This window comes from Pelophylax lessonae (assembly GCF_965119305.1).
Source record: "Pelophylax lessonae genome assembly, chromosome: 9".
NCBI lineage: Eukaryota > Metazoa > Chordata > Amphibia > Anura > Ranidae > Pelophylax > Pelophylax lessonae.
This window is the reverse complement of record NC_138776.1, coordinates 73239944-73264688: the sequence shown is the minus strand read 5'-3', so window position 1 is coordinate 73264688 and position 24745 is coordinate 73239944. Positions and strand designations below refer to the sequence as shown.

General features: G+C 43.0%; 1 protein-coding gene across 1 annotated transcript in view; it reads right to left on the bottom strand.

Moving 5' to 3' along the window:
• Nucleotides 1–24745, bottom strand: part of PPP2R2D (protein phosphatase 2 regulatory subunit Bdelta) — a 48240-nt gene that overhangs the window by 12260 nt on the left and 11235 nt on the right. Inside the window, exons 3-9 of the mRNA XM_082266719.1 lie at nt 11654–11751; nt 9662–9827; nt 8908–9020; nt 7931–8108; nt 3425–3589; nt 863–1032; nt 658–749 (exon numbers count right to left, since the gene is read on the bottom strand). Coding sequence (XP_082122845.1) covers nt 658–749; nt 863–1032; nt 3425–3589; nt 7931–8108; nt 8908–9020; nt 9662–9827; nt 11654–11751 — 982 coding nt within the window. The remainder of the gene's footprint in view (nt 1–657; nt 750–862; nt 1033–3424; nt 3590–7930; nt 8109–8907; nt 9021–9661; nt 9828–11653; nt 11752–24745) is intronic.

Genomic DNA, 24745 nt, shown 5'->3' with positions numbered 1-24745 from the left:
GAGTTTAATTACCACTTTATTTAGGGACAGAACCTGAGTAATGTGTGTCCTGGTTTAAAGGGATGAGGTGGCAACCCTACCCTGGCTCAGCCTCTCAGCGAGCTGCTGGGAGACTGAGCTGGCTGCTTCTACCCCCTCCACAGCCCAGTGAGCGTGGGGGGGAGGGTTTCAGTCACCTGCTCTCTGCCCAGGGAGTGGGGAACCGAGAGATAGGCAGTCTTAGATTGCTCGGTTCTCAATGCTAGAGGTGCTGGGGGACCGATGGTGCAACTACCTAATTAAGTATGATGAAAAAAAGGTGGATCAACTCAATCTGCAGTTTTCTGCCAGCTTTGATCCACCTCCATTTACTCAAAGTGAGACAAGCTGAGCTCTGCTCCCTCAGAGGTCTTACTATGTCGCAGTTCACAAACCTAGGCGGAGCTGGGTGGAGATACCCAGGAACACTGGCATTCCCGCTGCCTAGTAGAGGCGGGAGCGCGCCACTGGCAGTGCGCGCTCGCCCCCCAGCACTACGCGCGACACCGACGTAGTAAAACTGCGGCAGGCAGTTGGCAAGTGGTTAAAGCAGACCTCTAAAAATAAAAAACGGATCTAAAAATTTTGTATGTAGTTTACCTTTATGCCATGGAAATTTTTAGCTACTCAACCACTCACCTGTCAGATCCATTCCAGCAGCATTCAAATTTGTCAAAGATGCAGTCGTTTTCATAAAGGGAACAAAGCTTACTTCGAAGATACTCATGAACCTGTGAAATGTTTACAGCATAAGTTTAGTTCAGAAAGTTGGAACATATGGGTAAAAAACTAAGAACATGAGTGAAAAACTAAGAACATGAAAGTAAGCAGGTCACAAACTAACCTGATATGTTTCTACCGGCCTGCTCTCCATGTTGAGATCCCAGACTTTGACAGACAGGTAATCTCTGGTCATCATGTAGCGCCCACTATTACTAAATTTGACATCTGATATAGAGGAGATGATTTCAGAGAAAAACGATCTGCTGCTGGGATCTTCAGGTTCTTCAAAAACTAGAAAGATCATTTTAAAAGTCAGATGCTCATATGAGTAAAGAGAATGCTACGATTAACAAGCAAAAAACAGTTTGAGGTTTAAAAACAAATCCATAGTGGACGAGTTAGTAACCCTCAGGTGTATTTTATAGTGGGCCCTCCCTCCTGCTCCACCTCCCCCCAATCTACTAAAACTGCAAACTTGATCTTCAAGTATTTAACAAGTCCAAGTTTTACACATGAGGTGTGTCTAAAAAGTTTGGTAAATGGTCCGATATTCTAATGGCAACACCAGCCAGTTGCGCATGCATGCAAATGGCTATTCAGATACATTGAGAAGCGCCACCTAGCAGGCAGTCAAACGTAGTCAGTGTGAGAGGTAAGGTCACAGTGCAATAGAGCAACAAGGGAATATCAAGTCTTGAAAACGGTTGCTACGACGCATTTGCCGTATTCAGCAAGAGTTGCACAGGACTGGACAGTGGTTACTGCTGCACGATGATGCACCTGCACACTGTGTGATCCGTGTGTGCCAATTCTTGGCTCAGTGCGGCATACCTGTTTTCACTCATCCACCGTACTCCCCTGATCTGGCACCTGCGGACTTGTGTTTCCCGGCCTAAAGAACTTCATGTTTAGGCGGCAATCCAAGAATGTGTGACATTGGAACCAAAAAAGGCCTTTGCTGACAGTTTCCAGAAGCTTTATGCAGGTTGACAAAAGTGTATTGTGAAGGATGGCATTATTTTGAAGGCCAAAAAATTTAATTTGTTTTTGGATACCATTTACCAAACTTTTTAGAAACCTCGTATATCATCCTTTTTATTCATAGCTTGTCAAATCCTCTTCATGATCACTGCCTGCGCCATCATTTTAATTTCTATTTCATCTGGGTAGCCTTAGTCAGTACCTGATGCTGCTTGCACCAGATCTCGCACATGCGCCATACCCAATCTTTTTCAATAAAGAAACCAGGGCAGACTCTGTACGGATGCACAAGATCTGTCCCAGTTGCTTCTTTACAAGACAGATTGCATACAGCACATGTGCAACATCCAGCAAGGTCTCCCTGGAAGGCACTGGTGAAGGAGCATTCCCAGGGTGTACCTGTGTTGCCCTGGCTACATTACCAGTGCCTCAGGGAAACCTGTAAGTGCCAAGAAAACATTGAAGAAAAAAAAAAAAAAAACAATTATACGACTACAGCAGGTTTATGCATTTGCATGCAAAGCTGTATGCACTATGTTTTTTTTTTTTTTTGGGGGAAGGTTCGCTTTAACAATATAAAATCACTCTAGTTGGGTAAGTGGAACTTGCCTGCGATATAGTCGCTGCATACATTCAAGAACTCTGTAGTACAAGTGTTTGCCCAGAAATTAAAAAAAAAAAAAAAAAGTGTATGTAAGTGTATGGGTGGGCAAGGAGCATATTATCAGAGTCCTTTCAAATTCTATTCATAGTCACCAGATGCTACAAATAGGTATAAAATTACTCAGCAAAATATTTAACTACCATTAAAGCGGAACTTTACCCATAACTCGATGAAAAATAATGTTCTTTAGTAAAGAACATACATCCCACATTAATAATTATGCTACCAAAATTACCGTGTGCTGTAATCTCCCCTCCAGCATTGCTTTGGTTTCTTCTTGCCGGAGGCTGGCACTTTTGCTGAAGCCCTCAGCAGCAGTAAGTCTTTAGGCTGTCAGCAGAACGGCCTCCAGTGGCTCTGCTTTTAGGCACAGGTTCAAAAAAATAGAGAGCAACTGAGAGACAGTGCATTGCTGAATTTTTAACAGTATAGGCACTTATTTTGTTATCTATGTTTTTATAGCTAAACCTGCAAAAGGGGCCAGCATTAAGTCATCTAGCAGGACTTAAAGTGATTGTAAAGTCTCAGTTTTTATTTTTTTTTCTATTAAAATAACAAACATGTTCTACTTCATCTAGTGTTCTACTAGTGGTTTTGCACAGAGCAGCTCGAGTCCTCTTGTTCTCGGGTCCCTGGCTGAAGCTTCTGGCCCTTCCCTCCTGTTGAGTGCCCACACAGCAAGCAGCCTGCTGCCATTCGGGCCCGCCCCCTCCTGGTTGGCAGAGTTTGATTGATAACAGCGGGAGCCAATGGCATCGCTGCTGTCCCTCAGACAATCAGGAGAGAGAGGACGGCTGAAGCACTCGTGGACATCACTGCATAGAGTGGGCTCAGGTAAGTATTAGGGGAGCTGCTGCACACAGAACGCTTTTTATCTTAATGCAAAGAAGGCATTAGTATTTTCTGACTAAAGTTCCACTTTAGGTAAATGGTACTTTAACTTTACCAATAGTTTATTACATCCCATTTTGTGAGGTGCCAGAACATTATCTGAAGAAGGAGAAAACATTCTTTAGAGGAGAAAGGAGCTTAGCTTACATTTTGAATGTCTATCGCAGAGTGCTGAATCCCGCATGTCACAAAGTCTAATTGTTCCTTTGCTACTGCTGTAGACAAACACGTTACATTGATGAGGATGGAACTCAGCAGCTGTGATAACTTCTGTTAATTCCTCCATGTTAGCAGGCTTAATATCTACAATGTCTGAAAACAGTGTTAAGGACAAAATTTTCCACATTTCAGGTAAGCTTTTCTCAATGTGACACCTGGATTTAAAGGAAACATAAAGAGGGATCTAAAAGCTATGCCAAATGTATTTCATCAAAGAAAATGGTTTGGATTCAATACCGGCACTAGAACTGTACTAACCTATATTCTAAAGTGGCCACTGCCCCCACCTATAACCACTCTTTGTAGCAAGGAGCACTGGAAGGGCAGCGTATTTCAAACACAGATTTTCAAGCTCAAAACTTACTAACCAGCCACCAACCGGATTGACCTGTAATATGCGTTAAGAACAGGGGTTTAGTCTGCACAGATTTGCAAGTACATGTGTAAGCTGTGCATGCGTACAGGAATAAGTAAAAGCAGATCATTGTAAGCAGCCCTGTCAGTGGTAAATTCTTGGTCTCAAAACCCCAACTGCTACATTTGCAGGAAAGCTTGCTCTATTGAAAAACAAACAGACGGATCACCAGGTGAAAGAAAAAGCCTATAAAAAGAAAACGAATGCAGCCATCACACATCTAAGAATTAGGTAAGCTGCAATATAATAAAGGTTTCCTTTTGGGTTTATTACTGTTCTAGAGGTATAGGAAGACTTTAACCCCTTAAATTGACAAAGCTGTGTTACATTTACCCTGGGCGCACCCTCTCCTACGTTGCCAATGATACCAATACCATGCTATACAAGTCAAAAAACTTAAAACATAGTTTAAACATTAAAAATGTGGTTTCTCTGCCATTTGTAGAGACAATCTGGTCAACCACAGAACGATAACTACAATATTGCTGTAAGGTAAATACACCAAAGAGCAACAGAGCACCATTATGAGTGAAAAACGACTAAAGAGGTTCATGGGCCAGCTGAATAAGGCCCTGCCCACCAACCAAAGGCTTACATGAGCAGCAGTAGGTTTTTCCACAAACACTGGGAATGCATGCAAGTTGGCCATCTGCTTTCAGATCAAAGTGACCCAGTGGCTATATATTGCCAATCTCTTTTGTGGAACCCCGAAAATGGGCACTTGCTGTCGTGTTTCCTGGGCACCACTGTCCTACCCCGTAGGCCTGGGACTTGCATGTCGGGTATCGTCAGGTATAGAGGAGGGAGATCACAATTTACCCTAACTAGCAAGAGCCTGGAAGCCATGACGATTTTCTCACTTTCGGTTTGAGATGTAACTTTCCTTGGCCACTGTAGCACAAAAAAAAAAAAAAAAAAGACCTGAATGGAACACAATCTGTGCTCGATGATTAATAGACCACTGTTTGGTAGAGCGCAAGGTGATCCTGATATCCCAGCAGGATCGGGGAGATAGCTGGAGGAGCGGGAACACATCACATGTTTCTAAAGTTGAACTTATCCTTTCACCCAAATATGTACCAAACTATTCTAACATTTTACAGCTGTAGAACTTGCACTACATTGTGCAAGTTAGTTTTAGGTGACTAAAACCCCCAATTAAGAAAAGGAAATCTGTCAGTTTACACAGGCAACAGTAAGTTGCAACTTCAAATATGCCTGTTTTTATTATATATGCAGTATCTCACAAAAGTGAGTACACCCCTCACATTTTTGTAAATATATTATATATTTTCATGTGACAACACTGAAGGGAATGACACTTTGCTACAATGTAAAGTAGTGAGGGTACAGCTTGTATAACAGTGTAAATTTGCTGTCCCCTCCAAATAACTCAACACACAGCCATTAATGTCTAAACCGCTGGCAACAAAAGTGAGTACACCCCTACATAAAAAAGGCCACATTGGGCCCAAAGTGTCAATATTTTGTGTGGCCACTTATTTTCCAGCATTGCCTTAACCCTCTTGGGCATGGAGTTTACCAGAGCTTCACAGGTTGCCACTGGAGTCCTCTTCTACTTCTCCATGACAACATCACGGAGCTGGTGGATGTTAGAGACCTTGCACTCCTCCACCTTCCATTTGAGGATGTCCCACAGATGCTCGATAGGGTTTAGGTCTGGAGACATGCTTGGCCAGTTCGTCACCTTTACCCTCAGCTTCTTTAGCAAGGCAGTGGTCGTCTTGGAGGTATGTTTGGGGTAGTTATGTTGGAATTCCCAGTCTCCTGAAGGGAGGGGGATCAGGTTCTGCTTCAGTATATCACAGTACATGTTGGCATTCATGGTTCCCTCAATGAACTGTAGCTCCCGACAATGACACTCCCACCACCATGCTTGACCGCAGGGAAGACACACTTGGCTTTGTACTCCTCACCTGGTTGCCACCACACCATCTAAAGCAAATAAGTTTATCTTGGTCTCATCAGATCACAGGACATGGTTCCAGTAATCCATGTCCTTAGTCTGCTTGTCTTCAGCAAACTGTTTGCAGGTTTTCTTGTGCATCATCTTTAGAAGAGGATTCCTTCTGGGACGACAGCCATATAGACAAATTTGATGCAGTGTGCGGTGTATGTCTGAGCACTGACAGGCTGACCCCCCCAAGACATTCAACCTCTGCAGCAATGCTGGCAGCACTCATACATCTATTTCCCAAAGACAACCTCTGGATATGACGCTGAGCACGTGCACTCAACTTCTTTGGTTGACCATGGCGAGACCGGTTCTGAGTGGAACCTGTCCTATTAAACCACTGTATGGTCTTGGCCACCATGCTGCAGCTCAGTTTCAGGGTCTTGGCAATCTTCTTATAGCTTAGGCCATCTTTATGTAGAGCAACAATTCTTTTTTTCAGATCCTCAGAGTTCTTTGCCATGAGGTGCCATGTTGAACTTCCAGCGACCAGTATGGGAGAGCGATAACATCAAATTTAACACACCTGCTCCCCATTTACACCTGAGACCTTGTAACACCAACTAGTCACATGACACCGAGAAGGGGAAATGGCCAATTAGGCCCAATTTGAACATTTTCACTTAGAGGTATACTCACTTTTGTTGCCAGTAGATTAGACATTAATGTCTGTGTTGCGTTATTTTGAGGGGGCAGCAAATTTACACTGTTATACAAGCTGTACACTCACTACTTTACATTGTAGAAAAGTGTCATTTCTTCAGTGTTGTCACAACATGGAAAGATAAAACATTTACAAAAATGTGAGAGTGTGTGTGTGTGTATACACACACATATACATAATATATATATATATATATATATATATATATATATATATATATATATATATATATATATATATATATATATATATATATATATATATATATTATACATACATACATACATACATACATACACACACACACATACATATACACACACTACATTACCTCCAGCAGGCCACTGGTGCGAATGTCTCTGACCAAACAATCAGAAACAGGACTTCATGAGGGTCGCCCGACATCCTCTAGTGCGCCCTGTGCTCACTGCCCGCCACCGTGGAACTTGATTGACATTTTCCATTGAACACCAGAATTGGCAGGTCTGCCACTGGTACACTGTGCTTTTCACAGATGAGAGCAGGTTCACCCTGAGCACATGTGACAGACATAAAAGGGTCCGGAGAAGCCATAAAGAACGTTATTCTGCCTGGAACATCATTTAGCATGACCGGTTTGGTGGTGAGTCAGTGATGGTCTGGGGAGGCATATCTATGGAGTGATGCACAGGCCTCTACAGGATAGAAAATGGCACCCTAACTGCCATTCGGTATTGGGATGAAATCCTTGGACCCAGTGTCAAACCCTACGTTGGTGCAGTGGGTCCTGGGTTCCTCCTGGTGCCCGACCATGCTCAGCCTCATGTGGAGGGAGTATGCAGCCAGTTCCTGCAGGATGACGGAATTAATACCATTGAATGGCCCCCCACGCTCACCTGACCTAAATCCAAAACAACACCCTCTGGGACATTTTGTTTTTCGGTCCACCCGATCCTGCCAGGTTGCACCTCAGTCTGTTCAGGAGCTCAGTGATGCCCTGGTCCAGATTTGGGTGGAAATAACCTAGGACACCATCTGTCATCTCATTAGGAGCATGCCCTGATTTTGTCAGGCATGCATACAAGAACGTGGGGGCCATACAAACTACTGAGTACCATTTTGAGTTGCTGCAATGAATTTTCAGCAAAATGGACTTCCCTGCTGCAATATTTTTTCACTTTGATTTTTGGGGTGTCTTTTAATTCAGCCCTCTGTAGGTTGATCATTTTCATCAAACAATGTGGCATCCTTATGTTCCTAACATTACCCAGTCCATAGCAGTATAGATATCCAGCATGATATGTTTTCAAAGTGTTCCTAAGTTTTTGCGCAATGTTTAAGTAGTATGCCTTTGATCATTAATGGGATAGGCAAATACACAGGTCACCAGAAAAAGGATACTAAAACTTCTATCTGTAATTTCTAAATTCCATAAATTAATTCTCAGGTCATCTGCTGAAAGGTAAGTTTCATGGTCACTATTTACTGAAATAGAGTTTATGTGATATGTATGTGCATTTGCAAATATCCTTCTTGGACTTGCTTCAACCATTAGGTCCATGGGTCTCAAAATTGGCACCTGAAAATGAGAAAATTAAAAACATAAATACAGAGAACCAAAACAACCTGAACAGCAATATCACAGTACACAATATTTTTTTATAAAAAAATTCCCATACCAAATCTATATTTTAAGCATATTAAGCTTTGTCCACTCTTCTGAAAGGAGGAATAATCCCTTTACCTTTTGGATAAGTGACGTCATGAGATTTGAGAATATCTTTTGTTCTAAGAATGTGTTATACATTGGTTCAGTAGAGGGCTTTTAGTTCCATGTCATTCTTGCCTTGCCCATGCTGCTGCACAGGTTACAAAGCCCGATTCCTTTGCTTTTACCATCCCACTTCCTATTGGATGAGGACTAGGGATACCCCCTGAGGTTACCGATTATTTGGGAAAGTGCTTGTACCGGAGTGATGCCTGCAGCTAGAGGCATCACCCCGGTACCAGCGTCCATAGCCGATGGTCGGCTGTCTTGTAATGACAACCGATGCGGCTGAGAAGCCGCTCAGCTGTCATTACAAGAAGCGGGAGGGGACGTCTCTCCCCTTCCTCCACGGCTCGCCCAGGTCTCCTGTACAACCGGCTTTTAGCAATAAACCCCCAGAAGAAGCTAGGACTGTAAGAACTTAGGGGTACAGGAGCAAGTAATATTTGTGTCACAGCACATCAAAAAGCCCAAGAGCCCCTCTGTGTACATATTCAGCTGGTATTTCTTATCTATGAGCAGACAAAAAGGGGTGTTCTGCATACCAAGGGTTCTTTTAACGTTCACATTTATGTCAAACAACCTACAAGGAAATCCAATTTGTCCATACCCGTAAAGAGGTGATTCTAAATGGATCCCGTAGCCTGCCATCATCGTCTTTCAAGTTGTAGCCTTCTACTCTTTTGTCGCGTTCACTGATTTTCCACAACTTTATTGTTTTGTCTGTTAAATAAAAACACATGATGAAGTGCTTAGATGATGTTGTGTAGACCGATGAAAAAAAAAAAAAAAAAAATTAGGATGGGCAACAAGATACTGCATAAAGCAGAACATGACAATACACACATCTCTGGGTACTGTACAGAACAAAAAATGTAACAAGATGGGAGCAGAGCCAAGCTAGACTATGTTATAATTTGGCCAATATTTTGACACACAGGTAGTCTCTGATTATGTATTATTTATCATAAAATCAAATTTGAATCACTCAGGTTTGTGACAGCCCAACCTTAACCTTTTCACTGCTACTGACGTGTCCTATGTCGGCAGGGTGCAGGTTTACAATGTTGGCAGTCAGGTGGAAGCGACTGGGAGGCTTCTGTGGACCCCCAATAGCGTGGTCACCCCCTTCTATGTGTTGCAATGTGGCTACCCAAATGCTATAAATATCTGAGGGATTTTCCAAAATCTTCAGATTCAAATTTACAAAGCAGAGAAGGATTTAGCACAATTCAGGGCAGGGTTTCATGTCTTTACACCATGGAGCCCATTTAGGAAAAGGAGTATTTTAAAATGCTAATTCAACCACATAAGAATAATGCATACTTTCCTCATGACTTTTTAATAGTAGGTCATATACTTACCATTGGTGGAGAGTAGAAAATGGGCAGCATTTTGCTGTGGCAACCACCTAATTTTGTTTATTTTTTCTTCAATTTCTAGACTTTTTAAGTAGTCAAATTCCGGCTCGTGGCTTTGGAAAGTACTATAAACATTGTATTCACCCCTAGAATGAGGACGGTTTTTACTCTGTGGGAAAAAAAAAAAAAAGCAAGCATGAGTTTCATAAAGAGGCTGGTCACTTACTATTCAGATAAACAGTAAAAAATTATTTTCTATTCTATACATTTACAGCAATTCGTTTAAGGGAATATCTATGTAAAATTGGGAAATTCACAAATCAAATCAGCCCATTAAAAGATTAGGACGTAGCCTTCACCCCAATTTGCAGTACAATCTGATCAAGAAATTCATCAACTCTTCTCAAGCATTAATAGGAGGGCTGCAAGTTTTCGATTTAACAGATTAAGCCACCAAACAACACAGAAGGGGATTTTTAAAAAGGGGTTCTCAATTTGTTGGTACTTGCCTTATAGAGGGGGGCACAGTCAATTATTGCCCAAGTCCTCTTATCTGCAAGTCTGTGGAATCAGAGGAGGTCTAAAGTGCTTGGTTTACATTAGAGATCAACCGATAATCGGCAAAGCTAGGTGACCGATATTTCGGGAAAGTGCTTGCACCGGAGTGATGCCTGCAGCTAGAGGCATCACCCCGGGAACCGGCGTCCATAGCCGACGGTCGGCTGTCTTGAAATGACAACTGATGCGGCTGATAAGCCGCTCAGGATTCATTACAAGGAGCGGGGAGGGAACGTCCCCCCTCCCGTGACTTGCCCGGGTCTCCCGTCCCACAGGGAGACCCGAGCAACCAGCCTGCATGGCCGCCAAAGACCCAATCAAAGCCGCACAGGCTCTGATCGGGTCTCCATGCAAAAACCTGGAAGTGATGTCATGAGTGATATCACTTTCGAGTACTGTCTGGCGCCAGATTTAAATAAATGACAGCATTCAAAACTTGGCGTTTTGAATGCTTTTAAGTGCAGGAGGGGTTTGGGGTCTTTAAGACCCCCGGATCCCTCCACAAGAGCATCCATAAAGTAAAAAAAATTTAAACTTTTAAAATGTACAAAAATATCAGCATATACCGATATGCAGACCAAAATATCGGTATCGGCAACAAAAAAACGATATCGGTCGATCACTAGTTTACATGCAGAACGGATGGAGCTCCACATGTCTGCCTCCTCCCCTCCCTCCCACGCTGCCATATTTGGCTGGGGGGGGCAGGGATTATGCTGAGAGGGGAGCGGGTAACTAGTTTTTGACAGCCTCTCATTCCTTAGTATTGTGGTGGTGTTGGGGGATCTAGTACATGGGCAAAAAGGGCTTTATACTCAACCAGCAATGACAGACTGACCGATGCCACGGCTGTATACATGTTGCCACACATCCAAGTGATTACACACATACAAGTACAGAGCAGTGGCCCTATACATGGTTTGTAGCCAGGGCCTCATTATCTTCGTAAGCATGTAACTGCTCGGATGTGCTGTTACATCTATACAGCCACAAGACCTGTCAATGATTTGTACAGGCTGCTGGCCATGGCTGTACTCAAAACACCTGTGACCTTAGGGCCCAGAAATATGCTGCTACTTGTCTGTGTATGGCCCTCCACGCCCACCTACATGAGCCCTTACACTGGCCATACATGTGGCCAATTGTTTGAGAGATTGAACATTTTTGTTGAAATCACAAAGCAATAAAAAATTGTTTTTTTGATGGAGGGCAAGGATAAAGAATTGTAAGTAATCAAATGCAGTAAAAAATTTGATCACTCGAGAATGTCGTTTTTATCCCATTTTGACTCCTGAAAAGAGCATTTGAGCAATACGAGCCCAGATTTGACTTTATGTTCAACAGATTCAGGCAGTTGACTGCTTTGTGGTTTATTCTGGATTGGATATAAAGTGGCTGAAATTGCCATGTGTATAGTCAGTGAATAAAAAGACCAACCTCTTGTTCCCGTTGAAATATAACCACTCTTCCTCCTTTGTCTCCTGTAGCTAACAAGTCTCCAGTAAAGTTGAACTCAACAGTTGAAATAATGTCAGCTAAAACAAAAACAGGCACAGTTTAATGTTAAACAGTTTGTTGGCAGAAAAAGAAAATCTGCAGTCACAGGAAGTGCATTTCCAAAGTTTGTATGCAACATCACCTTTTGTTAGAAGCACAATTTTATTTGAAATAAAAATGAAATATCACAAGAAAGCATGACAGAGTTACTTCAAATATACATTATATTGTCAAAAATATTGGGACACCTGTCATTAAAACACACATGAACATTAATGGCATCCCAGTCTAATTCCATAGGGTTCAATATTGGGTTGACCCACCCTTTGCAGCTATAACAGCTTCAACTCTTCTGGGAAGGCTGTCCACAAGGTTTAGGAGTGTGTCTATGGGAATGTTTTCTGGGCACTGATGTTGGAGAGAAGGCTTGGCTCGCAGTCTGCGCTCCAATTCATCCCAAATGTGTTCTATTGGGTTGAGGTCAGGAATCTGCAGGCCAGTCGAGTTCCTCCACCCCAAACTCACTCATCCATGGCTTTATGGACCTTGCATTGTGCACATTCATGTTGGAAAAGGAAGGGGCCATCCCCAAACTGTTCCCACAAATTTGGGAGCATGAAATGTCTTGGCATGCGGAGCCTTAAGAGTTCCCTTTACTAGAACTAAGGGGCCAAGCTCAAGCCCTTAAAAAACAACGATGAATGAGTTTGGGGTGGAGGAACTTGACTGGCCTGCACAGAGTCCTGACCTCAACCCGATAGAACACCTTCTGGGATGAATTAGAGCGCAGACTGCGAGCCAGGCCTTCTCCTCCAACATCGGTGTCTGACCTCACCAATGCACTTCTGGAAGAATGGTCAAACATTCCCATAGACACACTCCTAAACCTTGTGGACAGCCTTCCCAGAAGAGTTGAAGCTGTTATAGCTGCAAAGGGGGGCCCAACTCAATATTAAACCCTACGATCTAAGACTGGGATGCCATTAAAGTTCATGTGTGCATAAAGGCAGGTGTCCCAATACTTTTGACAATATATTTTATATAATAAAAACGCTTTCAGGGTCTATTCGCACCAGCTGCAGTGTTAAAATGCAGCAGCTTGTGTGCAGTGCAATGCAGAGAGAGATCGCATCACATCGCACGGTTTGCTTTTTTATTTTAACAAACTTTACTGAAATTCTCATTAAAGGCTTAGATCAGCTTTTGAAACATGTTACATGTTCCACCTGTATTTAGCCCCTCCCCCAATACCCACCTCAGTGTGCCAGCGGGTGGGTGATCCTCTTCCCGCACCCGCTGTGAAATTAAAAAATAGCACAATCGCTTTTTGAATAGACTACAACTATTGTCAGCCACTGCGGCTGACTGCTTGTAGTTCTGAATTAACTGATGAACGCCATTGTAGTTCATTCACAAGCCCTTCAGAAGCTGGATATTGCACCCCTAAACATGGGTACAATGCTTCCCAGGCTATTGCAGGAAAAACAAATTAATTTTTTCTAAAAAAATATGTGCATTTATTATTTTTTCTTAAAAGACCACATGGTGGATTGCATTGCGCAGGGAAAAAAAAAAGTTTTTTTGTAAAATATTAACCACTTAACGACCACCCGGCGCAGTTTTACCGTGGCAGGTCGGCTCCGTTCCGCGAAACGACAACTGTACGCCGCTTTGCAGGAACGCTAGCCTGGGGGGGCGGGGCTTTTGGTGCACGCGTGCATATTCGTCAGGGGAAGCCGATTAGCAGGTACGTGCGATCGCTCCTCCTGAAGACAGAACTGTTGTCATTTATAGACGCAGGGGGATCTGGTGTGCTTCTTATTTAGGAATAAAAAAAGCCCATTAACGCCCTCCCCCCCTCACAGTTAGAAAAGCACCCCCTAGGGACACATTTAACCCTTTGATCGCCCCTGGTGTTAACCCCTTCCCTGCCAGTGTCATTATTACAGTAAGTGCATATTTTTAACACCGATTACTGTAATAATGTTACTGGTCCCCCCAAAAGTGTCAAGAATGTCAGTCAGGTGTTAACTTTTGGGCAAAAAAAAAATCAATATACTCTTATTGGGATTTTTTTACAAAATATATATGTGGCAGAAACAATAGGCCTAAAATGATAAAAAAATATAGATTTTTTTGGGGGGAATGTTATATAGCAAGCAAAAAATTGGGGGAGCAAACCCTGAACATGTATATCTAAAGCCGGTGCAGCTATCAACCAAGCGACATGTATATTAAAAAAGATTAGCGCACACATGCTAAAGAAATGACTACCAAATATGGAGACAATCCATAAATAAAAATGGGGACTTGGTCCCACCATATGGCCATATCGTGCTGAAGCCCACCACTGCGTCAAAGTACCCCATTATCAGTGGGTCCTACGAGAGAGGCTGGATTCATCCTTTTTTATGGATAGTGTAGGACCCACTGACAATGGGGTACTTTGATGTAGTGGTGGGCTTGAGCACGATATGGCCATATGGTGGGACTAAATCCCCATTTTTATTTATGGATTGTCTTCATATTTGATAGTCATTTCTTTAGCATGTGTGCGCTATTCTTTTTTAATGTTATATAGCAGAAAGTAAAATATAGTTTTTTTTTTTTTTTTTTCAGAATTGTCGCTCTTTTTTGGTTTATAGCGCAAAAAAAAAGTTGCACAGGTGATCAAATACCACCAAGCGAAAGCTCTATTTGTGGGAAAAAGGACATCAATTTTATTTGGGTACAGCGTTGAACGACCGCGCAATTGTCAGTTAAAGTACCACAGTCCCATATTGCAAAAAAATGGCCTGGTCATTAAGGGGGTAAATACTTCCAGTCCAGAAATGGTAAAAAATATGTTTTTTTTTTAGAATCATACATACCTAGGTGGATCTGTCCCGTGACACCTAACACTGTCAGTCAGCAGGTCTCTGCTCTGTCCCACTGGTCACTGGAGTGCTGTGCTGTGGAGGGGGCAGGAGCAGCTTTCAGCCCGCTGCCTGCTGATAATGGGTCACAGGAGTGCAGAATGAACTGCATGTGATACACAGTACAACCAAACAAGCTTTCCCTGTACTTCAATATTTTGATTTCCATAGAATGTGATGCTGTTATGTCAAGTAACATTACCTGAATTAGCAGATAACAGTATGTAAACCATGATAATAAAAAAAAGTTTCCTTAAAACTTGAATTGACCTTTTAGCCATTTGTTCCCTTCTTGGACAAGAATATTGATACGTATAATTGCAATAAAAAAATTCAGTATTTGACAGCCACATCCAGAAAAGGCGATCTGGTTTCTGGTACCAAACGTTGCTTTGAATAGCAATAATACATCATCTATTTTATTTCTTGCTTTTCAGTCTTTTTATAGTGCAGGGGTGTCAAACACAATTTAATCGTGGGCCGCATCAGCATTATTATTGCCCTCAAAATGACCGGTTGTATCTGTAAGACTAGATGTCCAGAGCATCCCCTACTCTTACATAAGACATCAAGAGCCTCCCCACCATCAGAAATTGAGTTCCCCACCCTCTCTTACATCACAGTGCACCCCCTTATCTTGTGCTGCTGCTGGGAAGAAGCTGTAGGCATTGCTGAAAAGCAAAAAGTACAGGATCTGGACGAGGGCCAGAAGAGGGCTGGAGCTCTCCAGCTGCAGGAGAGGTGCAAGGGCCACATGAAATGGCCCTGAGGGCCGAATTCGGCCCGCGGGCCTTGTGTTTGACACCTGTGTTATAGTGCCTAAAAACCATTCATTGTCAGTCTACCTACATTTCACCCCCCCCCCCCCCCCCCAAAAAAAACAGATTAGGATGTGTCATTTATACCGATTTTAAAATATAAAGGAAATGGCAACACTTAATACCGGACTAACATTTCGGGTAAGCATTTCATTAGTTTATAACACGAGTATTCCATGTTAATTGGGTGATTTATGAAAAAAAAAAAAAAAATTTTTTTTAATGACACTATTTTTTTTTTATAAGTTTAAAACAATATTTGCTAGAAAATTAATCATAACCCCCAAACACTTTATATTTTTTTTAGCAGAGACCCTAGAGAATAAAATGGCAATCGTAATTTTTTTCTGTCACTCTGTATTTGCGCAGCAGTCTTTCAAATGCAATTTTTGTAGGGGAGAAACACTTTATGTGTTACAGGAGTAAACCACCACATGTGAGGTTCTCAAATGTGTGAACATATGCTTGCGGGACTTATGTATGCATTCACTTCTGCACGCAAGCAAGGAGGGATTGTTTTCCTAATTTTCCAACTCTTCCCTTATTTTTAAGGGCCGGTTCACACCACATTCAGTCCAGTGTGATTTAATTCTGCATCAAAAACTCATGGAAAGTAAGTTATATGATCTACAATGGCATAGTTCACACCAGTGCAGTCCAATCCAGAAAAGAAAAGAAAAGGAGAAAAAAAAAAAAAGGTAGAACATGCTGCATTTTTTCTAAACTGGACGGTACTGGAACACATCAAAAACACACGGGACCCCAGCACAGTGAAAATAAAGCATCTGTAATGAATCTGGAAACAATAAATGTGCATGCAGAGAAACTCACCCAGAACGGATCTGGAGTGTGTTTTTGTGTTGTGAACCAGCCCTAAAAGTGATCCCACGGCGAACCCGCTCGCAGGACCACTTTTATCTTACTCGGCCATAGTAATAAAAAAAAGAATAAAAACAAATAAACATGTAATACCCACCTGCTGTGTGCAATGGTTTTGCATAGAGTGGCGCCAAACCACCTCCTCTGGGGTCCCCCACCCCTCCTTCCTTCTCCCCCCATAGCAAATCACTTGCTTGTGGGCACACATGTGGTGTCCATCCTGAGACGAGCTGTGTTCATCTATTGACAGAGATAGCGCAGCTCAGACCAGTTCCCCGCTCTCTCCTCACAGGAATAGATTTTTTTTTCCAATAATCTTTTATTAAATTTTCAATTCAATGTTTAAAAACAATACTAAAAATATTTCACATATTTCAAATGCAACTCTGTTCCCCCTATAATCCACTACCCCCATCTCCCCCCCACCCTCTCTTTTACCACTCTTATCCTGTGTTGCCCTCCTCCTACTTTTCTATTTATGTTTACCAAACCCTTCTGTCCACAATCCCCAGTTACCCCTTTAGTGCCGGTTCACACTGAAGCGGCACGACTTCGGGGGCGACCTTTGAAGTCGCGTGCACCGCGACTTCGGCACGACTTGCACGGACTTCATAAAATGAATGTCTATGCAAGTCGCCCCGAAATAGTACAGGACCCTTTTTCTAAGTCGGAGCGACTTGTGTCGCTCCTATTAGAACCATTCCTGTACTACACTATGGGACGCGACGGTGCGTGACTTGTCAGGCTGACCAAGTCGTACTAGTGTGAATGGACACTTAATTCATCCATATTTCTATGTAGTCAGTCTTTTTGAAGCCTGGCTATATTTTCCATTTATTAGAGAAGCGATCTATATAATATTTATTTTTTTAATTCTGTAGCACCACTCTTAGGGCTTTTTCACACAGTCCGCCTCCGTAGGCGGATCCGTGCTGCTCAGCGGGGATCGATCCGCGATCCCCGCTGAGCCGGCGTATGACAGCTCCATTTTCGCTTGAAGTGCGGAGAGGGAGGTGTCACAGCCCCCGTTGCTCTCTATGGGGAATCGGATGAGTGCGGACCGCCTGTCCGCCCTCATCCGATCCCAAGGACGGATGGAAAATAGGGTTTCCATCCATCCGGATTTCACAGACAGGATCGGATGCGGATGGCAGCGGGTGTCAGCGGACATGTCACCGCTGACATCCGCTGCTCCATAGGGCTGAATGGGGCATCTGATCAGATCCGCCTAAAAAACTGACAGGCGGATCTGATCGGACCGCCCGTGTGAAAGAGCCCTTATAGTAGGGCCTTCTATCTCTAGGCATTTTTTTGGAATTGTCGCTTTTGCTACATTCAGTAGGTTTGGGAGAATCATGTTTTTATTCTTCTTTAAAGGTCTATCTGTTCTGTTAAAAAAACATGTCCATGGGTCGTCTATGATGCTTATTCCCGATTCCTCTAAAAAATTGTTGCACTTGCAGCCAATATTCCCAGATCTTAGGGCTCTCCCACCAAATATGAAACATTGTACCCTGCGCCCCGCATCCCCTCCAGCACAGGCTTGATTTCTCTGGCTGACATTAATGTACTTTAACCAACGTTAGATACCATTTCGATAAACATTTGTAATTAATTTCAATAGTATTCGCATTTATAACAGAGCAATGTACAGCTCCCAGTACAGCCCTTGTTTTGTGCTCTCCTCTCTTTCCCAAGTTTCTATAAATGAAAGTTTCCCAAAACCCTCCATGTCAGTTAACATCTTATAGATCTGAGATATATTATGTTTTGCTTTTGTTAATGGGTTACAGAGCTTTTCTACAAGGTTTAGCTCTTTCTTGGATCTAATGGGTTGAGGCAGAGATCTCACTAAGGTGTACATTTATGAAAGGAAGACTTTTCTCAGTTCACTTCTCGGCAGTTCTCTGAGGAAAATTATCTCCTCTGGCACCCTGTTTAGGAAGCAGAGAGCTTCAGTTCTCACAGGGAGAACAAAGGAGGAGTTTTTCCTCTGAAAATGGCCAAGATCTGTGTACAAGTGAAAGGGCCGCCTGTAATCTCGTGAGACAAAGCAAGATTACAGTACAAGAAAATCACTGGTGTCCATTTATTAAGCAGTGATAGATTATCACCGCTGAGTACACGTGCATTCGACCCCCACCTAATGTTAATATAATTAGAGACATTATTTATATATATATATATATATATATATATATATATATATATATATATATATATATATATATATATATATATATATATATATATATATATATACACACACACAAAAATATGGCAGGGGGACATGTTGGACATGTTTACTGTTTTGGGGGTCTGATTGAGGAAGGAAGTCAACCTTCCTTCTCTCCCCTGATTCACCACCTCCAGGCTGGTGAATCTGGGATTGTGAATTCTGGCACAGATCGCAGCTTCATAAACTGGCCGTTTCAGTGTCAGTCAATGACAGATTTTCCGTGTGGAGATGATCATCTCCGTTTCATTAATCGATAATGATCCAAGATGAGCTGCGATCATCAAGATCGCTGCTCATCTTGGTTTCATAAACAGACACCAACGTGTTTTACTAATCACTCACCTTGGACTGTCTTACTTTCCTAAAAAAGGGTAATTTGGGGGATATTTGTACTGTCCTGGCATGTCAGTACATCAGGATTGATACCATAGCTTTCGCACAAACCAAATACACACCGATTTGGGTTAATTTTTTTTACCAAGGAAATGTAGCAGTATTCATTTGTCAAAATGTATGAAGACATCCCAGTCTTAGTCCATAGAGTTCAATATTGAGTTGGTCCACACTTTGCAGCTATAACAAGTTCAACTTGTTATAGCTGTCCACAAGGTTTAGGAGTGTGTCTTTGGGAATGTTTGACCATTCTTCCAGAAACACATTTGTTAGGTCTGGCACTGATGTTGGACAAGAAGGCCCGGCTCGCAGTCTCCGCACTAATTCATCCCAAAGATGTTCCATCGGGTTGAGGTGAGGACTCTGTAGTTCAGTCAAATTCCTCCACCCCAAACTCACTCATCCTTGTCTTTCTGGACCTTGCTTATGCACTGGTGCGCAGTCATGTTTGAACAGGAAGGGACCATCCTCAAACACTGGAGTGCACTGGTCCAAAACATTTGGTGGAGGGGAGATTATGGTGTGGAGTTGGGCTTGGCCCCTTAGTTCCAGTTAAGAGAACTCTTAAGATGTCAGGATACCAAGACATTTTGGACAATTTCATGCTCCCAGCTTTGTGGGAAGAGTTTGGGGATGGCTCCTTCCTGTTCCAACATGACTGCGCACCAGTGCACAAAGCAAGTTCCATAAAGACATGGATGAGCGAGTTTGTGGTGGAGGAACTTGCCTGGTCTGCACAGAGTCCTGACCTCAACCCCATAGCACACCTTTGGGATGAATTAGAGCGCAGACTGTGAGCCAGGCCTTCTTTCTAACATCAGTTTCGGACCTCACAAATGCACTTCTGGAAGAATGGTCAAACATTCCCATAGACACTCCTAAACCTTGTGGACAGCCTTCCCAGAAGAGTTGAAGCTGTTATAGCTGCAAAGGGTGGGCCAACTCAATACTGAATTCTACGGACTAAGACTGGATCACATTAATGTTCATGTAATAGTATGCGTCCCAATACTTTTGACAATATTGTATGTGTGCACCAACCACCTAGAGTCCTAGACAATTAGAGGAACACTTATTTACACATTTAGAACTCATGCACACAGGATGTTTTGCAAACGCTCCTTGAAGCCTTTCCTCCTCGACACAGCATTTTGGCAGAAAAAAAAAAAAAATGAAATGAACACAAGCGCTAAGAATGCCTAGCGTTAACATGCGTTTTACAAGCATCAATCTTTTTTTATTTTTGTTTCCCAAAATGCTGCTGCTTTTGGACACACTGGCAGTGGGGATTTTTCCTGCCTCTAAACGCTGCTAAATGCCCGTGTGCACACTGGACACATAGGCTACCATGCAGGGGAGTTTAGAGGCGGGGGGGGGAAAGACACACACGCCAGAAGCCCCAGGAGCAGAGGCAAAAACATCCAATGTGCATGAGGCCTTATTAGTACTGGGTATCAAATTACAGTGCTAGCAGCTCTGGAGGTTGTTTATTCCAACAGATACATACATACACACACCTGTCAATATATTAATGTCATTTTCTGCACATGGATGCTGCCGATTCCTGCAGTTTTTGTGGCACTGGAAACGAACAAGTGATCAAGCCCCTACCCCAGCCATGCTTGTCTTAGCACTTGACTGTTGTGCCATCGAGATCAATGGAAAATCTTCAAAAGCAAGTGCCTGGGTAAGGTTGGGTTATGGCAGGGATCACTAAATGGTGGACCTCGGTCCAGACTGAATGACAGTCCTGTCCAGACCGTGGCCGCCACTTAAGAAGAGCTGGCGTCTTTTCAAATTAAAGTGATTTTAAGTAGGACATACATCACTTGCATTCCCTCCGTTTTAGGAAGATACAAATCGCAGCGGGTTCCATTCCCAGAATAACTTGCATGAGATATTAAGGTATCAGGACACATTTTGCCTAAATATCTCATGAGATCCTGAAACGGTCGATTTACTAGACCTTTTATGTCGCATTAACAGGCATTCAAATCCATTCACAGAAGGAAAATAATTAAATGCATGTGGAAGTTAGGTAGTGTTCCAGAGGCATGCAGTATTTGTGGAAGGTGTACCGGTTGTTAAGGAGCCGATGGCTGCCCGCTCCTGAACAGCCAGTAAACATCATGGTTGTTAAAGAGTGGGCAGCCGCATCCTTAAAGTAGTTGGAATTTTGTAATCCTGTCAAGTGGCTTTACATCAATTTTCTTTTTTTTTTTTTTTTTTTTTTAACGTTAGGTGCCCCACAGTGCGTTTTATAATAAATATGCCAATTTCTACCGTATTTTAGAGCTCACCTGACTGCTCTCCCCTCTCCCAGTCTGACAGCTACAGTGGGAGGGTCCAAGAACTCCCACTGATGTCAGCCAGTAGGAGGGGAGGAGGAGGAGAGCAGACATGTGAGCGACGGGAGGCAATCTGAAATAAGGTAGAAATCTGCATATTTTATAGAAAACACATACTGTGGGGCACATATTGTTATTAAACAGGGATTGTATGAATATAAATGTGCTAATTTTAGCAGCAGGAAGGGGCGGGGAGCAGAGCAACACTGACAGGCAGAGAGGGGGGGGGGGGGAAGAGAAGAGCTGCAGATGACAGAGGCACGTAAACAGACCACGTGTCAGGGCTCAGCCGCTATGATAAACCGTGGTCAGCTTATATGGGGGGGGGGGGGGGGGGCGACACATAACCTGGCAGAATCAGACAGGTATTTTAGATTATACAGGGGGACAAACTACACAGAACGAGCTCTGCGTTAGGGGAACAGAGACATCAGCTGTCAGCAAAGAACGCGTCGGACAAAAAAAAAAAAAAACACAAGACTATTTTTCCATTATTTCAAAAATATAATGTCCACAGGTGTAGAACCATCGTCAATCAACGCCTGCTGCCACCACGACCCCAAAATAGAAAGGGGGAAAAAAAAAAAAAAAAGTGGTCCGTTTGCGCCAGTCTGACAGTTCAATAACTAAGGGGCGGGGTACTTAAGAAGCTGTCACACAGCAGGAGCAGACCCCCCCCCCCCTCGGGTTGGCAGTGGGCATCATGATTGAGGATGATCTACGCCGGGGGACATTTTTATTTTTTAAATAAAGGACTTGTCAAATGGTCTATTGTCCTTTTTTACACTACACACTTTTTGGGTGAATGAGTAGGGGTACTATGAACCCCATACTTGAGCCTCGTATACACAATCAGATTATCGGACGATCTTTCATCCGTTTTTTTGTTCCATGCTAGTCTCATATGGAAAGTGAAGAGGTTACTTTCATACGAAAATTCTCCTACGACAGAATTCAACTTCAGAAGTGATGTCATGTGTTAAATTGTTTTGTATGTGTTCTTTAGTTTCTGAGCATGCCTAGTCTTGCTCTCACGATTTTTTTTCGTACAAAACTGTACTAATTAAACGAAAATCGGACGTTGTGTTGAGGTACGATAACATTTTTATAGCCTGCACATCCAGTTTTTGTCATCCGAAAATTCGTAATCGGCTGTCGAAAGCACTGTACTAACGACCCGAAAAACGGCAGATCGTCCGTCAGAATAAATCTTACTTCCGATTTTCATATCGTGTGTACGGTCCCTTATTCACATTAAAGAAGCACTTCCAGACTCCCCCCCCCCCCCCGCCCCCGATGTGAATGAGCATAGGGTTCATAGTACGTTTTTTTTTCCCCATTTGTATAAAAAAAAAAAAAAAAAACATTCAGCTGTCAGAGGGAACCCTGCTAACAGGGAATGACTCAACGGTTGTCAAGGACACGGCAGCCACCCACTCCTTAACAACGCCTAATGATTGTCAATACGTCAGCTAGTGCCAGGCATTAAATTACCGTATGTTTTCACTACTAAAATACCGCAAGACTTTATAAAATAACTACTAAGACATTTTAGTAGCTTTTTTGTGAATGCCAAAAAAAAAACAACTTTGAAAAATTGCTGAGCAGTATTTTACCGCATTTTTTAAGGGGAACAAATACTGCTTTGTGAATAGAGCCTAGTACATCAGTTTTTTTTAAATTATAATCCTAAATAACTTATTGCACAGCGCTGCCAATAAATGTCTAAACCACTGGCAAAAGTGAGTACACCCCTAAATGACAATGTGCAAATTGGGCCCATTTAGCCATTTTTACCTCCCCGATGTCATATGACTCATTAGTGTTACAAGGTCTCAGGTGTGAATGGGGAGCAGGTGTGTTAGATTCGGGGTTCTCTCTCTCTCATACTGGTCACTGGAAGTTCAACATGGCACCTCATGGCAAAGAACTGAGGGTCTGGGGGGGGGGGGGGGGGGGGGGGGACTGCTGCTCCACATAAAGGAATTTTTTTACCAGATTGCGAACTAATCAATCACATCTGAAGTGGAGCATTTGAATACTGATCTACATACAGAGCGGAGTGTCTTGCGGTGCATGCTGTGTCCATTTGGGGAATTCAACTTAGGAAGCGTTTTTGATCACTGTGAGAGCAGGGATCTTCGGTTTCTGGTAAGAGGCTTGATGTTTCATGTGGTGGAGGTGTAGGCTGGCTTTCGTTCACCTGTGTCAGTCTGTTTGATGCACATTTAAGGGTGGAAGATCCTGCTTCAATTTCAACCTCAACCAACTGAATTGCACTATAGACTTTTCATTATGATTAGTTATTAGCGCTGCATTTTTATATTATTCTACATAAAGATGGCCTAGGCTATAAGAAGATTGCCAAGACCCTGAAACTGAGCTGCAGCACGGTGGCCAAGACCATACTGCAGTTTAACAGGACAGGTTCCAATCAGAACAGGCCCCGCCGTGGTCGACCAAAAGTTGAGTGCACGTGCTCAGGGTCATATCCAGAGGTTGTCTTTGGGAAATAGAGGTGTTAGTGCTGCCAGAATTTCTGCAGAGGTTGAGGGGGGGGGGGGGGGGGGTCAGCCTGTCAGTGCTCAGACTATACACTGCACACTGCATCAAATTCGTGTGCATGTCGACCAAGAAGGAATCCTCTTTTAAAGATGATGCACAAGAAAACCTGCAAACAGTTTACTGAAGACAAGCAGAATAAGGACATGGATTACTGGAACCATGTCCTGTGGTCTGATGAGACCAAGATAAACTTATTTGGTTCAGATGGTGTCAAGCGCGTGTGGCAGCAACCAGGTGAGGAGTACAAAGACAAGTGTGTCTTGCCTAGTAAAGCATGGTGGTGGGAGTGTCATGGTCTGGGGCTGCACGAGTGCTTCCGGCACTCGGGAGGTACAGTTTGAGAGAACTTTGGATGCCAACATGTACTGTGACATACTGAAGCAGAGCATGATCCCCTCCCTTCAGGGACTGGGCTTAGGGAGTATTCCAACATAACGACCCTAACCACACCTCCAAGACGACCACTGCCTTGGTAAAGAAGCTGAGGTTAAAGGTGATGGACTGACCAAGCATTTCTCCAGACCTAAACTCTTTTGAGCAACCGTGGGGCATCCTCAAACGGAAGGTGTAGGAGCACAAGGTCTATAATATACACCAGCTCTGTGATGTCGTCGTGGAAGAGGACTCCAGTAGCAACCTGTGAAGCTCTGGTGAACTCCATGCCCAAGAGGGTTAAGGCAGTGCTGGAAAACAATGGTGGCCACACAAAATATTGACACTGAGCCCAATTTGGACATTTTCACTTAGGGGTGTACTCTCTTTTGTTGCCAGTGGTTTAGACAATAACGGTTGTGTGTTATTTTGAGGGGACAGCAAATTAACACTGTTCTACAAGCTTTACACTCATTACTTTACATTGTAGCAAAGTGTCATTT